Genomic DNA, 17,682 nt, shown 5'->3' with positions numbered 1-17,682 from the left:
TATTGTTATTATAGTGTTTGAATTGTTTAATGCATTGATACTTTTTGTATGTGTTCCTACCGATGGTCTGAGGCCTCCCTTTACAGCCAGCGTTCTTTTGGTGATTTACCACTGTTTTAAACTGGTCACCTTTGTGTTAGCAACCTTCCATGTAGCCTGAGATGGCACAAAAAAATAAAGAACACAAGTACAAGATGGATGGCCTGCAGATCGGACAAGGTGACATGATACTTAAATAAGAAGACACTGAGAAAGGCCAATACTGGAAGCTGGAGAGGAAAACTTTTGAGTTATGTGGAGTCGTAATAGTAATTTAAATACTCATTGACAGCAAGAGGGCACACTGGTCAAGGCTAATCAGTTGAATGGCTTCTTCAGACAGACCAGCTCTTTTGGCAGCACCTTATTATATCAGTCCCTGGATCCCCGTGTCCACCAGCAGTAGCATACGCCGCATGTGTGGGTGGCCCTTGTTTGTTGTACCAGGTCGTATAGTGGGTGGTGTTTATGTCCTTGATCATCTGGATGGCTGCCCTTTCCCTCCTGCTTTGCAGTGTTGGCAGTTGTGAGGGGTCCAGTGGTGGGGTGGAGCCACTGAAGATGATCCTGAGGGCTCTTCTCTGAAAAGTCAAGAGTGTTTGTTGTTTGCTGCATCCGAGAAGGAGGACACCAACATACTCCAGACAACAGACACTAGATCTTCACTTATTAGTCTGTCTGGCAATGACCATCAGGAAGTGGAGCTGTTTGGTGCCATTCCCTTAATATCTGCTCCACCTGGGTGTTTCGACTCAGGTTGTTGTCAAGGTGGAAACCTAGGTCTATGGTGGTGGTAACCACCTGGAGCTCTTGTCTACACAGAGACAGCAGCAGGCCATGGTGGAATTTTGGAGAAACAAATCGTCACCTCCACTGATTTCTCACCATTGAGCAACATGTTGTTGGCAGATGCTCTGCCTCCTTGGACGTGGTGGTGTTGCTGCTGATGTCTGCAATGGCAAAAGCCTGAAATAGCCCTATGTCGTCTGCATACCTGATGTCCAGTGTGTTGCTGAAGGTAGTCTTCCGAGGGGAAATGTACAGGAGGAATAGGTATGTGGAGACCACACTCCCCTGAGGTCATAACCCATAACCGTAGCCAGGCCAGTTCCTTCCTGATGTTGCAGCGGTAGGCGGTGGCCCACCTGGTCGAAATCTTTCAAAATTTCGGTCTACCGGACTCGTACCATGGTTGGCACTTTGCAATATGCAGCCACTGACTGGGAGTTACTGGCTTTGACGAGAGCTGTTGTGGTGCTGGAGTTACGGACTGTTGGATTCAGACCACATGGTTGGCATTCATCTGTGAACCATGAACTTCTCCTGTATTTTAGGCAGGCCAGATGTGAGTGAGATGTGCCTCCAATCTTTAGAGTGCTTGGGGTTTTCCATGGCCATAGGAGGTGTTGACAATGTGAGCAGTGATGAGATCCAGATCTTCAGAATTGTCCTTCAACTGCTATGGTGGTATGCCATCATGCCGTCAGAGTTTCTTGAGCACTTGCTTCATTTGGCCAATGCGGCTTTTCTGTCTGTCTTGGCTTATCTAGGGAGCATGGCTGCATGGCTTTCAGGGGCATGCAGATGTCTAGAGCCATTAGGATTGGTGGAGTTAAACAAATCTTCACCTTCTCTTCAATTGTCTTGCCTTCATCGATACAATATGTGTCTGACCTGGTAGAGTAACTTGGGACTTGCTTGAAACTTGAAGGTTATGACTTGAACATATGACTTAGTCCCACCTCTGCATCCAGACACTCGTCTACAAATATGTTCTCCTCCTGGACTGAAGGCTCTGGTGCATCTAGCAAGCCACAGCCCCTCCTCTCCCCCTCGAAATTCAAATCACTACATGATCGCCTCTCTGGCATCCACAATGTTCAACCAATCTCTTCCAAAGCTAAACCTTGTTGAGAACCTCAAGGTGATATTGGTACATATACTGTTGAATGTTAAATGCCACCCGCTAATGCAAAAAACAATTGTTCCTTATCTGTTTAAATACGAACTGTAAAGAATCCTCAAATACTGACTCACTGTGCCCACATGACACCCACACACGCACACACACTGTACTATCACGTGGCCCATTAAAGGATGACATCCTGTGATCTGTTTGCATTCATTTGTTTGAACTTCGCACCCATGGCCTAACTGGCATCACGCGCCAATGGCTTCCTGACAGTGACTGAAAGACACTTGACAAATGGGTCGAGAGTAATTTGTGGGCGGTAAATAGGGGTGAAACCATCCCAGCTGAGCAGATCCACCTTCAGGTATTCAAGAGCTACAAGCAAAGACGAGAAGTCATCCAGGAACTAGCGTCCTTATTCTGAAAGAGGAAAACAGTGAGCCAGCCTTTGAGTCAACGTCACTGATATGGTGCAAGTTTTATAGTACTTACTTTATATGTGTGGTTCTAGTTCTGGTGCTGTGGCACAGGTCGTAGCAATGGCAAACATCCGCTCCCTGGCTGGCCTCCTTGTCGTCCTCAGCTTTGTCCAGACTAGCTGCCAGGTTCCTCTTCAAGACATCTCAAGGTACATCAACCAGACACGCGGTTGAGAATATATGTGCCCGAGTCGCTTTGTGACGGGCTTGCTCTTCTTCCTCAAGCTCGGAGACAGACGATGATTTAGCGAGGAGACACTCGGAGGGAACGTTAGCCAACGACGAGCGCAAATATCTTGAAGACCAGAAAGTTAGGGACTTTGTTCACTGGCTGATGAACAACAAGCGGAGCGGGTTAGTGGTCCATTTATACAACTGATTGGCTTTTTCTGATGTGAGAATTCATCACTTTATATTACTTTTGCTGAATGTAATGGATTTTCTTAGAACATCCAAATATCACATTTAAAAAAAAAAAAAAAAAAAAACTTAAGCAGGTGTTTTTTTTTTTTTTTAACTTAATAACCAACCATTCTAGACAACCCTAAGGTAATATTATTGACATGAGTGTAAAATCATCCATCCGTCTATTTATTTTTATTTTTTTTAACCACTCATCCTGTTCAGAATCTCATGTGGTCATTGCAGTCTCTCCCAGCTGATTCAATTAAACTAACATGCCGTACATGTTTCGGGACTGGAGATGGAGGACCAGAACCCACACCGGCACACACAGAGAGGATGTAAAAGCCACACCCAAAAGGCTTATGCTGACTTTCAAAGCTAAGCTGAACATGTTGTTTGAACTTCTCACTTGCCGTTACCACGGAGACCACAGAGCAACTACTGTCGTGGTCTGAGACGGGGGGTTCGCAAGCTTTTACAGTCCAGGAACGCTTTCCACGGAGACCCCCTAATAATCCTTAAAACTAAACAAAACCACCGCGTTTCATATTTGCAAGAATAAAAATAAAAATAATAATTGCAATAAATGTATATTTTTTTAAAAGATAAACTTAATGAGAATAAAGTTGGATTTTTATTTCATGGGAAAAAAAAGTTGCAATCTTGACAAGGACGAAGACATTTAGTCACGATTAAAAAAAATCACAATCTTACGAGAATGAAGTCATATTTTTAATAGAGATAAAGTCAGAATATGATGATAAAGTCAAAGCTTTAACGAGGGAATTTCAAAAATACAACTTTATTCTTGTAATATTACACATTGTATTCTGAAAAGTAGGTTTTATTCTAAAAAATAGGATGTTAACAAAATATATGCCTTTTGTTCTATGAAGAAATAAGACTTTATTCTTTTAATAATATACCTTTTATTAAAAAAAAAATAATCATCTGATTTATGTGATAGTACATTACAATCATATCAAAGCTTTGAATTGGTCCAAAGTTTATGTGAGGAGTATCACTTAAACTTCAGCTGTCTGATTTAACTTCAACAACATCAATAATGCGGGGACTATTTCTTGAACCAATCAGATTTCTGCATTTGTTACTCCCTCTGATTGGGCGGTCAGAGCAAAACTTGTTACAGCTAACCTGAACTAGCAAATCACGTCTGTCGTCATCCGCCCACATTAATACAATTAGGGTTTTTCGGTGAGTATGATTTATATGATATCAATTTTGACCGTGTCTGTCACGTTATCAAAAAAAAATTTGATTGTGAACTGCTCCAGATGATGAACATGTCACACTGTGTTCTGTAATATTGCGCTTTTCGATGGTATTGATGCTTTCTATAATTGCCTTTTAACAGTGGCGGTGGACGAAGTGGTGTAAGTCCCCAATGAAGGCCCAGGTCCCGAACGCGTGGCCTGCCGATGCTCTCACTGCAGATTTTTTATATCGTGGAGTAGTTTGAGAGGCCCTAACCGAACGTGGCTGTCTTGTTCCCAGCGCCGTGGAGAAGCGCCACGCCGAGGGGACGTACACCAGCGACGTCAGCTCGTACCTCCAGGACCAGGCGCTCAAAGACTTTGTCGCCGGGCTCGTGTCAGGACAGATCCGAAGAGAGTAGGGGAAAGTCCTGCTTGTTTGCCTTCGTCCAGTGGCGATGACTTCGGCTGCTTTGTCCCGCCCCTTTCACCCTTGACCTTGATTTCCTTGAGCAATAATAAATCACATGAATGCGTTGAGTGAAGTTGTACTTTGCAACACAAAGTAAGCGAAGGATTAGCTTCTGACTTTAGCAACTAATTAGTAGCTCTGAACACATGCTGTACCGGTGGTCGAGGGTCGGAATCCTCCCCGTTTGGAGTTTGCATTTTCTCCTTGTGCTTGCGTGGGTTTTCTGCGGGTACTCCGACTTCCAAAAACATGCGCGAAACATGCATTGTCCTTAGTTGTGAATGGTCGCTCATTTATACGTGCGCTGCAATTGGCTGACGTATTTCACAGCACAAACAAAGTAAGCTAAGGATTAGCGTCTTACTTTAGCATCCAATTAGTAGCTTCGACTACATGCTGCGCCGGGACATACAGTACATATTGACTCGGTCGAAGTCAGCCGGGATAGACTCCAGCTCGGCCGAGACCTTAGTGAGGACAAGCGCTACAGAAAATGGATGAGTGGAAGGATTCAAATCTAATGGCTTCAAAATCATTCGGATATCAAAGTGTCTTGCAATGAGGAAAATTGTGTCTCGGAACTGACAGAACTGTATCTTATATTTGTTTAGCTATTTTAACATGAAATAACACCTTTTCCTTTGTTGCTCTGGTTAGTGAATGCGTGACAGGTTATTTTCCTGACTTCCGTGTCGGTTCAATTCGCTCTCACTGGCGGTGAGAACGGGAGCATGAAAGGTTGCCTGTGATGCCAACTCAGGGTTTTGTCATCCTTCAGTCAGAACACTCAGACCAACATCCAATTTGTATCTTTCACGTCAAACAGCACAAACAACACCAGCAAATGTTTTGTGTACGAATAAGTCGTATTGATTCCCGAATATATGCATTAAAGGATTCATTAAAAAGTCATGACCATATCAGGCAATTGATTTAAAATAATATAAAACTTTTTTTTTTACACACCAGTTGTGATTTGCTCACGGGCACAAATCCGGGCACCCTTTGGGTCAGGTTACAGACCCGTAATGGTTTTCATGGTGTGCGTGTACCCAGATGGGACGCCAAGATGCACGATCGGGCGTTCAACCGCAGACGGCACGTGGATGGAAGCTTCACCAGCGACGTCAACAAGGTCCTGGACTCCATGGCGGCCAAGGAGTTTTTACTCTGGGTCATGACCTCCAAGTCTTCAGGGGAGAGGTAACGACTCAGTAGTTGCCTTAGCCAGCTAGCGTGATCCTAGCATGATTTTCTGTGTATTCCAGTAAGAGAAGACAAGCCGAGCACTGAGGACGAGCTCTCTGTGAGGACGACGCAAGAAAAACAAATTTGAGGAACGGGAAGCCATACAAAAAAAAAAAAAAAAAAAAAATGCAGATTCTTCCATTGTTTTGAAAGCACCTCCAGAATTATTTTTTCTACACATTTAAATTATTTTCTATTTATATAACGTACCGAAAAGTACATAAAATGTAAAGCTCAGGTATAAATAATTCTGCTCTGCAAAATAAATGTTTTTTTCATTGAGTGTTTGCGTTACTTCCACTTCACACATATAGCAGTGATTCTCAAAGTTTGCTACAAGAAAGACTCACTGAATGAAGTGTTCTAACTCTGCACTTTGACAGATAAAATACAGTAATCCCTCATTTATCGTGGTGGGGGGGGGCGACCACATATTTTTGGGAACATCCATCCATCCATTTTCTACACCGCTTCTCTTCACGCGGGTCGCGGGTATGTTGGAGCCTATCCCAGCCATCATCGGGCGAGAGGCGGGGTACACCCTGAACCGGTTGCCAGCCAATCGCAGGGCACGTAAAAACAAACAACCATCCGCACTCACATTCATACCTACGGGCAATTTCGAGTCTTTAATTAGAGGAGAACATTCAAACTGAGAACATGCAAACTCCACAGAGGCCAGGCCGGATTTGAACCCGGCCCTCAGAACTGTGATGCGGAATTGTTAACCAGTCGTCCACCGTGCCGCCATTTTTGGCATCATTGATACATATTTTAAAGCTGTAGATACGTCCCCAGACTTGTTAATCTACACACTCCTATTAACCGCTACCATACACTTATAAACACTTTCTTGTCATATGTGTGTGTGTGTGTGTGTTCCGGGTTTTGTCTTCCCCCCCTGTTTCACACACACCTGCTCCTGTGAGCATCTTCACCACCTGTGCCTCGTTCACCCTAATTACCCCTTGTATATAACCTCGTGTCTCATTTCCTCTCGTTGCCAGTTCGTTGTACCTTGTCGTCGCGTTCCAGCATTCCTTGTTTCCACGTCATAGATTCACAGTAAGACCTGACCCTGTTCCGATTATCGACCTTGCCTCTTTGCCTCATGTTTTTGGATACTGTTGCCTCTCTTGGATTGCCTGCCTGTGTACCGACCTATGCCCGTCTATTAAACCTCTCTTTTTGGAAACTGTCCATTTGTTTTGGAGTCGTGCATTTTTGGGTCCTATCCTCTGTTCCGTTCTTGACAGAACGAACTGGCCAGAACATGGACCCAGCAGACTCAGACCCGGTGCGCAAAGCCCTTCAAGCGCAGGGTCAACACCTCGCGAAGCAGGATGAGCAGATTGCCGGCCTCCACCTTCATCTAGAGGGACTGTCAAGGAATCAGGACAATATGATGAGACAGGTGGCCTCGCAGTTTGAACTTCTTTTGAAATTTTTTCAAGAGAAGGAACCAGTTGGCACCACACCCAGTACTGCCACGGTATTTCCATGTGAAGTAGTCACCATGCAGCCACCTGCCACCTCCGCTGCTGTCTGCCCACAGCTCTCTCGACCGGAGAGGTTCTCTGGAGAATCTGGGAACATTAAGCCGTTCATCACGCAGTGCGAACTCCACTTTGAACTGCAGGCAGCCGCCTTCCCCACCGAGCGGGCAAAGATCGCATTCGTCATTTCCCACCTGACTGGTCGTGCGGAGGCGTGGGCTACTGCTGAATGGAGCCGCAATTCCGCCGCGTGTCATTCATGGGCTTTTTTCGTCAAGACTATGGAGCAAATTTTTCAATTTTCCACTCCTGATCGTGAGGCAGCTCGCTCCCTTGTCACCTTACAACAAGGCAAGCGCAGGGTGTCAGATTACGCGATTGAGTTTCGCATTCTAGCAGCTGAGACTCATTGGAATAATCGGGCCCTACTCGATGCCTTTTTTCAAGGACTATCCCCCGTCGTCAAGGATCATTTAGTCTCGCTAGACCTGCCAACCGACTTGGACACTCTCATCGCTCTCGCCCTCAAGATCGACAGAAGGCTTTTGGATCGCAAGCTGGATGGAGATCGGCGGAGGGATGCATCACCGCGCACTTGGAGGACGAGCCTCGGTGACAAGCCAAACCAAGGCAGATTCCCTGGTGCCAGTCTCAATCCACTGGCTAGCGTCACCACGGATGAGCCCATGCAACTGGGCAGGTTCAGTCTCTCCCCTGAGGAACGTCAACGCCGGCTGAGGGAAGGGCGGTGCTTCTACTGCGGTCAGTTGGGTCATTCCGTGAGCAACTGTCACGTCAAAGTTGCCTGTGCCGGTAGCCAGGGCACGGGAGAGGTGAGTCTGAATTTCATTAAGGAAGACCCTACACGGGTTCTTCCTAAAGTGACACTATGCTCTCCTGATCAAGAAATTCATACACCTGTATTAATTGACTCTGGTTCTGATGCAAACTTACTCAACTCCATCCTTGTTAGACGTATGCACCTTAGAACCTTTGGAATAAAACGCCACCGCAACACCTATGCTGCAGTCGGCAGTTTTATGGGCAAAATCACTCACCGCACCCAAACACTCACATTGACATTCCCTGATTCTCACTCGGAACGCATTAGTTTTCATGTTTTTGACGCCATGAATCATGACCTTATCTTAGGGAACCCATGGTTGAAATTACATAACCCCCACATTGACTGGTCCTCTGGGCAGGTTATGTCATGGGGCAGCGATTGCGCCCGGAACTGTTTCAAGCCGCCATGTGATGTTCAGGGTCTAAGGACAATCCACAGACCCCATCTGGGGATCCTGATTTATCTCAAGTGCCCACCTGTTATCAGGATATTAAGGATGTTTTTTCCAAGTCCAAGGCCAAATCTCTTCCACCCCACAGACCTTATGACTGTGCTATTGACTTGCTGCCTGGAACCACACGCCCACGAGGGAGGTTGTTCTCTCTTTCAGGGCCGGAACACAAGGCCATGAAGGAATACGTAGAAGAATCACTGGCAGCCGGGATCATTCGCCCATCTTCATTCCCTGCGGGAGCAGGATTTTTCTTCGTGGACAAGACAAGACCCTGCGACCCTGTATCGATTACCGGGGTCTCAATGAGATCACGGTAAAAAACAGGTACCCTCTTCCTCTCATCTCCACCGCGTTTGAGTTCCTGGAGGGAGCCAAGATTTTCACAAAACTGGACTTAAGAAATGCATATCATCTAGTCAGGATAAGGGAGGGCGGCACGGTGGCCGACTGGTTAGAGCGTCAGCCTCACAGTTCTGAGGTGCGGGGTTCAATCCCCGTCCCCGCCTGTGTGGAGTTTGCATGTTCTCCCCGTGTCTGCGTGGGTTTTCTCCGGGCACTCCGGTTTCCTCCCACATCCCAAAAACATGCATTAATTGGTGACTCTAAATTGCCCGTAGGCATGACTGTGAGTGCGAATGGTTGTTTGTTTCTATGTGTCCTGCGATTGGCTGGCAATCAGTTCAGGGTGTACCCCGCCTCCTGCCCAATGACAGCTGGGATAGGCTCCAGCACGCCCGCGACCCTCGTGAGGAGAAGCGGCTCAGAAAATGGATGGATGGAGGATAAGGGAGGGGGATGAATGGAAAACAGCATTCAACACACCAACGGGACATTATGAATATTTGGTAATGCCTTTTGGGCTTACTAACGCTCCAGCTGTTTTCCAGAACCTTGTCAACGATGTCCTGCGCGACATGTTGAATGTTTATGTTTTTTGTTTATTTAGATGACATTCTGATATTCTCCCCGGATGAGGAGACTCACATTATTCATGTCCGCTCTGTTTTGCAGCAGTTACTGCAGAATCAACTCTGTCAAGGCTGAGAAATGTGAGTTCCACCAGGCGTCCGTTTCTTTTCTGGGTTTCGTCCTGGCTCAAGGTGAAGTCAAGATGGACCCTTGCAAAGTCGATGCCGTTATTAATTGGCCTACTCCCACGTCACGCAAAGATGTACAAAGGTTCTTAGGGTTCGCAAACTTCTACAGGAAATTCATCAGGAATTTCAGTTCTATAGCCTCTCCTTTACATGATCTTACCTCGCCACACAAACCTTTTGTATGGAACCCGCTTTGTCATGCAGCTTTTCAAAAACTTAAGTCGAGCTTTACCTCCGCTCCCATCCTTACTTTGCCAGATCTCAAACAGCAGTTTGTGGTAGAAGTCGATGCGTCTGATGCCGGAATAGGAGCAGTGCTCTCCCAGAAATCTCTCAAGGATGAGAAGTTACATTCTTGTGCGTTTCTCTCCAAAAAATTGACCCCAGCTGAAAAGAATTATGACATTGGCGACCGTGAACTGTTGGCAGTCAAGGTGGCTTTGATGGAGTGGAGGCACTGGCTAGAGGGGGCACATACTCCGTTTTTAGTATGGACAGATCACAAGAACCTTGAATATATTAAAACTGCCAAAAGATTAAATGCGAGGCAGGCTAGATGGGCTCTTTTCTTCTCTAGATTTAATTTTACGTTATCATACCGACCGGGTTCTAAAAATGGTAAGCCAGATGCTTTGTCACGCATTTTCTCCGAGGAGAGTTCTTTGTCCGACCCTAATACTATTTTGCCTAAGTCATGCTTCATTTCCGCTTTTGTTTGGGACATTGAGACTGCGGTTCAAGGGGCTCTGAAAGACACTCCTAGCCCTGAAGATTGCCCCGAGAACAGGCTTTATGTGGTTCCGACCTTAAGGGGAAAAGTCATCCACTGGGCTCACACGAACCGAACGGTATGTCACCCAGGCATTGCCAAGACGCTATCAGTGGTCGAACAGCGCTTTTGGTGGCCTAATGTTAGGAGGGGTGTTAGCGATTACGTCAATGCTTGCCAGGTATGTGCTGCTAACAAGGCCTCTCATCAACGTCCTTCTGGGGAGTTGCGACCCCTGTCAATACCACAACGTCCTTGGTCAGACATTTCCGTAGACTTTGTTACAGGATTACCGGCCTCTAAAGGCAATACCACCATTCTTACAGTTGTTGACAGGTTCTCTAAGATGGCGCACTTCATTGCACTTCCAAAACTCCCCTCAGCTAAAGACACTGCCGAGCTAATGATTAATCAGGTTTTTAAGTTCCATGGTTTCCCCAAGAATGTGGTGTCTGATAGGGGTCCCCAATTCATTTCGCAATTTTGGAAGGAGTTTTGTAATCTCATAGGTGCTACCGTCAGTCTGTCTTCCGGGTTTCATCCTGAAACCAACGGCCAAACCGAGAGGCTGAACCAGGACCTGGAGACGGGGCTCCGATGTCTCGCTTCACAGGAGCCGCGATCCTGGTCTCAGAAACTGGTTTGGGTCGAATTCTCCCACGATTCCCTCCCCTCTGCATCCACTGGTCTATCGCCTTTTCACGTTGTGCATGGTTACCAACCATCTCTGTTTCCTGCCATAGCCCCAGAATCCACAGTTCCAGCGGCATTAACCTTGGTGAGACGCTGCAGGAGGACCTGGGAGCGAGCCCGCCAGATGCTGCTGCGCCAGGGACGGTCCTACAAAGCCGCTGCTGACCGTCGGAGGACACCGGCCCCGAACTACAAAGTGGGTCAGCGAGTTTGGCTTTCGACCAAACATATTCCACTCCGGGTGGAGTCCAAGACGCTTGCTCCCAGGTTCGTTGGGCCCTTCCCCATCACAAAAATCATCAACCCTGTCACCGTGAAGCTGAGGCTCCCAAGGTCTATGCGGGTCCACCCTACTTTTCACGTCAGACTACTCAAGCCAGCCCGGGAGTCCCCTCTGGTCCCGCCTTCCAGGCCCCCTCCTCCCCCCCGGTTTGTGGATGGGGGCCCTGTCTTCTCTGTGAAGCGGCTGTTGTCATCTCGTCGGAGGGGCAGGGGGGTTCAATATCTGGTGGACTGGGAGGGCTATGGGCCTGAGGAGCGTTCCTGGGTACCGTCTGCGTTTATCGTGGATGATTCTCTCATTCGGGACTTCCACGTTGCGCATCCAGGGGCCCCAGGGCCGTCTGGGGCTGGCCGTTAAGGGGGGGGTACTGTCATATGTGTGAGTGTGTTCTGGGTTTTGTCTCCCCCCCCCCTGTTTCACACACACCTGCTCCTGTGAGCATCTTCACCACCTGTGCCTCGTTCACCCTAATTACCCCTTGTATATAACCTCATGTCTCATTTCCTCTCGTTGCCAGTTCGTTGTACCTTGTCGTCGCGTTCCAGCATTCCTTGTTTCCACGTCATAGATTCACAGTAAGACTTGACCCTGTTCAGATTATCGACCTTGCCTCTTTGCCTCATGTTTTTGGATACTGTTGCCTCTCTTGGATTGCCTGCCTGTGTACCAACCTATGCCCGTCTATTAAACCTCTCTTTTTGGAAACTGTCCATTTGTTTTGGAGTTGTTGACAGGTTCTCTAAGATGGTGCACTTCATTGCACTTCCAAAACTCCCCTCAGCTAAAGACACTGCCGAGCTAATGATTAATCAGGTTTTTAAGTTCCATGGTTTCCCCAAGAATGTGCATTTTTGGGTCCTATCCTCTGTTCCGTTCTTGACATTTCTACACTCTTACACACCTTTTAAACTCTAAAACGTACAGTCGTGTTCACCATGAGTGGAACTCATGAAGTTGAAGTACTAAATGTGGAACATCTCCAGAAGAAAATGAATCAAGTGAAAAAACTTTCCACAGTGAACTTGAGTTTGATACAAAACAGCAAATGATAAACGAAATTTTATGGACAGGTGAAACAAAAATTTAGCTTATTATTAGCGATGCGCACAAACAGTATGTTTACAGACGGCACAATGAAGCCTTTAAGAAAAAGACCACCACCCTGACAGTCAAGCATGGTGGAGGATCCATAATGTTGTGGGGCTGCTTTGCTACATCTGGTACTGGAGGCGTCCAAAGTATTTGAACAAATTTTAAAGGAAGAGAAGGAGAAATACCACCTGAGAAGTGCAAAAAGCTTATAGATGGATACAAGAAACGTTTGGAGGCTATCATCGCTGCCAAAGGGTGTGCAAGCAAATATTAAGGAGGGCTGCCAATATTGCTGCACATGCTATTTTCTTAGTGAAATTACTTTGGACCGCCAATGAAAAGATCCTGATGATATAAGTTTAGTACTTTTCCATTTATTTCTGAAGATATTATACAAGTTGTGCAAAAATAATTGTGAGCAGGCCTCGATGGTAATGCACAGTAGTACTTTTACTTTAGCTATAATAATGAATTTATCTTTTTTTTCTGATCTTTTTTGCAGTTTCAATGTTTTAGGCTATTAAGTGTTTCTTTCGGCATGAAAAAAATTACAGCATACACTCCAAATCCTGCTATATGGCAAAATATGTGTAATATGAATATGGAAAAAAATATCCACAATGCACTGAATCCACAATAGGTGAACCGCAATATAGCGAGGGAACACTTAACATCCAATTCAGAGAATATCGGGCCCTATATGGCCGACGTAGATAGAAATAGTGGTGCCTTGAGATACGTGTTTAATTCGCTCCAGGACCACGCTCGTAACTCAGATCGTCTTTCCCCATTGAGTTGAATGAAAATGCCATTGCAGCCTCCCTCCAAAAAAAAAAAAAATTTATTAAGGAAAAAAAAAACACTTTAGTTTATAAAACATATAGTAAAAACAATTAAATAGAATGTAAATAATTTAACAGTTTGTGCATCACAATTAATGCATGGCGACACCTGGTGCATAACTTGTCCACTCGGGGGCAGTAAAGTACAGTCATGACGATACAAGTGAAGAAGACTATAACAACCACTCTTAGTGACTCAGTAAACTACAGTTATATGAATTGTTTAAAAATAATATGCCCGTGAGTATTGTTGTACAGTGTTCCCTCGTTATATCGTGGTTCACCTATTGCAGATTCAGTGCATTGCGGATTTACTTTCATATTCATATTGCACATAATTTGCCATTTCGCGGGATCTATCTCGCACACCCTCTCTTCCATCCGCTCCCTTCAGGCAGGAGGTTACGGAGCATCCGATGCAGGACCACCAGGCTGAGGAACAGCTTCATTCCAGAAGCTGTTAGACTATTAAACACCGCAAAAAGCTCGATCGTGACACTTACGGCGTTCAAAGGGCAATGGGGGGAAAAAAATGCATCATTCCACATACGTTTATTGAAATTTTAATAGACACTCGTCATTGCATCTTTCTCATTCTGCTGAACAAAACCACAATTTAACAACAAAGTGGAACTGATTACTTCACAATCTCCAGTCAAATTAACAACCAAAAGCACATGGCTATCATCTGTCAAAGTTTAAGGCAAAAAAAAAAAACAACAAAAAAAGTAAAATACACACAGATGCAGTCAAAATATGTGATATTGATATTATTTTGACCTCTTATTAGTTTCTCTAAGCATGGAGAGAAGCATCAGACGTCAGGAAAGAAACATCTACATCAGAAAACTGCCTTGGACATCATTTTTGGTAATATATTAGTAACACTGAATACAATAAAATATAGTATGTATTGTACATCGTTAAGACTCTTCAGCACGTATTACAGGTTGCCCTTTGCAGATTTTTTTTTAATTATTGCATCCCTAGAAGTACTAACGGTGTCTTAGAAAAAAAATCCTTTTGAACGCTAACACAACACAGAAGACAGCGTAGGTCCATGGATGACATGTACTGATAAGATGATAAACGATAAACGTTTTTCTACAAGCCACTCCAAACATCAGCAACGATGGACAAAGAGAAAAAGAACAAGTCGCAATTTGCCAAAGGAGGCTAAGATAATGAACTACCTTGAAAAAGGTGGGAAAAAAAGTCTGTAACATCACAAAAAAATGTAAATATACAGAATATATGAGATTGAATATAATTTTTTTTTTTTTTTTTTTTTTAACTGTAGATTAGCTTTAGACACACTTTTCACAGAAATCCTAACTTCTACATTAACGTCCATCACGTAAATAAGCAGTTTAATAATTTGGCTGAAGCAAGATTTTATAAATGTTACCGGTTTTGCAAAACATAAAAACATATAAAATACAATTAAACATTTTTCAAAATGTGTCCTTTAGTTGGCCCGTTTTGTTGCTGGTTTCACAAAAATGTGCAGTAACTCTTTAATATAGTCACCGATGTTGTTTCTAATTTTGTGTTTCATACACAAGTTGCACATGACACGCATAACAAAAAAAACAAACAAAAACAAAAGTGTTTCACAGTACAAAGGTGGTGAAGTGTGGCACAGTTTTTTTTTTTTTTTTCAATGACCATAAGGAACAGAATGATGGCATTATCTTCAAGTGTGTGTCATCACAAACTTGTCTCCCGGTCCAAGCTCTTGTCGCGCTTTCGACGCTTGTGGCGCTTCTCAACACTCTTGGGAAAACTGGGCAGAAGGGGGGGAGGGAAATGTACATATTGTACAAAAACATATCGCAATACCGGAAAATGAGACTTTTTCTGAATGTAGTGAGAGGCTGAGGGGAAATGCCAAAGAAACAAATTCATTGAGGACAACATTGATGGACAGCTGTCATTGCACTCCCAAAATATCATGCAAACATGCCCCCTAGTGGTATTACGCAGCATAAGTACGACAACGGAGCAATCTGATTGGACAGCTAGATAGCTAGCTTGCTAGCTAGCTACCTAGCTAGCTAGATAGATAGATAGATAGATAGATAAATGAATGGATGGGTAGATAGATAGAGTAGATTGCTAACATGCAATGGGCAAAAGTGCACGGACAGAAGAACAGCATGCGTGTCCATGCCAGGTGTGAACATTTTCTCATTGATTGCAGATGGCAAGGTCAAAACTTGTGGCTATTCCAAACCATAAACGAGCAACAGTCCAAGACTCACCTTTGGCTTCTCAGCTTCTGAGAGGTTAGGAAGGGGAGCTGGAGGGGTGGAATGAGGCAGAGGGAGGCAATGCAGGAGATTCTATGTTAGTCTACTGGCTGGACAACCGTGACCACAGGGCTTCTCTCCAGTCATGTCCTCGCACACATTTTTGGGGGTTTGTTTTTTAAAGGGAACACTCCAGGGTCACAGACAGTTCTGTAAGTTCATTTCACAAGATTCAATTGTGTGCAACAGGCTGACAAGAAAATATCACCGTCAACATTTCATTGAGTGAATGGAGGAAAAGGAAACCATTTTTGTGTGTAGCGAAGGGATCAGACATATCGTACTTCATTACACATTAAGTTAACAAACACATATAAAATCAGCAGACATAAGGATGCAATGGTAACACACAGAGAGTCAAGACAAAGGTTTTGTGAAAAGTAGGTTTTCAGTGACCTAAAACACAGTTTGTGTATGGACCAAAGGCAAAAAAAATACTCGTTTGTTGAACCTAAACATATCATCTCCACACTAATCCTGGGAAGATCAGATTCTAAATTCTAAACATGTCAGTTTCATCAAAATACAATATTCCCTTCTTTTTTTTTTTTTTTTTTTTGCTGTTGGCCTACCTTTTAGCAGGTGGATCCTTTTCCACGGGGTTCACGCTCTTCCAAACATTCCCAAATGAGCCTTTGGACATCTCATCGGTGATGTTCACTGTCGCTGGGTCGCTCCTTCAAATGCACCCGAAAAATAAAGCATCAAATTAGCATTACAAGGTTAAGCATAGAGGATGGAGGGTGAGGCTTTGAGGAAACTGTGGCATTCCAAACTGACTTGTAAACTTACTTGTAGTGTCCCTCAAGCGGAACCTGCACGATGCCTTCCTCCTCGGCAATAATGCTGTGCTCCTCCTAAGGAGAGACCGAAAGTGACCGTCAGGAGCGATCACAGCAACATGTCCACAACACGCATGCAGTTCGCCTTGACAAAGCGTTTTTGTTTAAATTACAAATGACTTCACATTGACCTCTTGTGCAGCATCTTCGAGCTTCTTCTTTTTCCACTCCGGTATCAAGTCATCCAACCAGCTAAGTTCTCTCTTGGTGAAGATTAAGTCCAGAAGCTTGCGGATGAAGACGAGAGCCAAGACCTTATGGAAGAAAAATAGACAATGCACACTCTATCTGCATCCATACAAAGGTTTGTATTACATTACTTGAAATGCTAGACGCTTAGTTTTTTTACCATCATTGGGAAAACTATGGCGGCCTTGGAGGTCTTGATGACCCACAGCAGCACCAAACAGCTGAGTTGGATGATGGTGAAGAGGTGCACCTTCCTGAGTGGAACGTGGCGAAGGTAAATGAAGTCAGGCTGGTGTTTGGCCGGCATCCCAAACAGCTTGAGACGGTCAAAGAACTGCCAACGGAGAGGTCAGACATCATTCAAAGTCAATTGGGATGCTGCTCTGAGGCCAAGAAATAATCCCAGAACGAACACATCTACTCTGTCTCCCCGCCACCCCCCAAAAAAAATTATTAACAATCTATCTACAGCAGGGGTGTCAAACTCATTTTTGTGTTGGGCTGCATTGTAGTTATGATTTCCCTCAGAGGGCCGTTAGAACAGTGAAATGTTTAATCACCAAATCAAATTATTACCATTACACAACAAATTGAGAAAAAACTAGTTTTGAAATCAGAAATAGTTTGTTCAACTATTGTTTAAGTTACTGTAGAAGAAGGGTTTGGTAACATAAAAATGCAATATCTCAACATTATTGTTTATTATTATGACAATTTGGGTCCAGATTTTAGCAAAAATCACGGCAGTTGGCGAGCATGATTTGCTCTCGCGGGCCACATAAAATGATGTGGCTGGCCACATCTGGCCCCCGGGCCTTGAGTTTGATGCCTACAGTATCTTATCTAATTGTACATAAAGTAAAAAATTATAATAATACTTAAATGAACAAACAGTTCTTGAAGAGCAAATGGAAATTTACTGAATTTAAAAGTTAAATACGACTAACTATACTGAGGCAGCGTTTCTCTTGTGTGCCACTCGAGGGAGCCCACGTGC

The 17,682-nt window shown here is 44.5% G+C and overlaps 2 protein-coding genes across 7 annotated transcripts in view; one reads left to right on the top strand and one right to left on the bottom strand.

The window, feature by feature from the left end:
• The first annotated feature begins 123 nt into the window (after positions 1-123).
• On the top strand, positions 124-6,021 carry LOC133483476 (glucagon-1-like). Of its 2 annotated transcripts, XM_061784824.1 has the most exons (6): positions 124-2,387; positions 2,463-2,579; positions 2,656-2,784; positions 4,351-4,467; positions 5,578-5,724; positions 5,790-6,015. In XM_061784824.1, the coding sequence occupies exons 2-6, from the start codon at positions 2,491-2,493 to the stop codon at positions 5,812-5,814; spliced, it is 507 nt and encodes a 168-aa protein (XP_061640808.1). In that variant the 5' UTR covers positions 124-2,387; positions 2,463-2,490; the 3' UTR covers positions 5,815-6,015. The 2 variants fall into 2 exon arrangements, with proteins under 2 accessions (XP_061640808.1, XP_061640887.1); XM_061784903.1 differs by lacking the exon at positions 2,656-2,784 and having other exon boundaries at positions 5,790-6,021.
• A 7,868-nt stretch (positions 6,022-13,889) lies between these two features.
• LOC133482805 (sodium-driven chloride bicarbonate exchanger-like) overlaps positions 13,890-17,682 on the bottom strand; it is a 33,153-nt gene continuing 29,360 nt past the window's right edge. For 3 of the 5 annotated variants that reach the window (XM_061783390.1, XM_061783634.1, XM_061783445.1), the window contains 5 exons: positions 16,846-17,019; positions 16,628-16,750; positions 16,447-16,511; positions 16,227-16,331; positions 13,890-15,128 (listed from right to left, as the gene is read on the bottom strand). In XM_061783390.1, the coding sequence (XP_061639374.1) occupies positions 15,053-15,128; positions 16,227-16,331; positions 16,447-16,511; positions 16,628-16,750; positions 16,846-17,019 (543 nt within the window). In that variant the 3' untranslated portion in view covers positions 13,890-15,052. The other 2 variants (XM_061783539.1, XM_061783397.1) reach the window with 2 other exon arrangements.

Source organism: Phyllopteryx taeniolatus, chromosome 1 (genome assembly GCF_024500385.1).
Source record: "Phyllopteryx taeniolatus isolate TA_2022b chromosome 1, UOR_Ptae_1.2, whole genome shotgun sequence".
Classification (NCBI taxonomy): Eukaryota; Metazoa; Chordata; class Actinopteri; order Syngnathiformes; family Syngnathidae; genus Phyllopteryx; species Phyllopteryx taeniolatus.
Note: the sequence above shows the minus strand (reverse complement) of the source record. Positions and strands in the feature narration are given on the sequence as shown.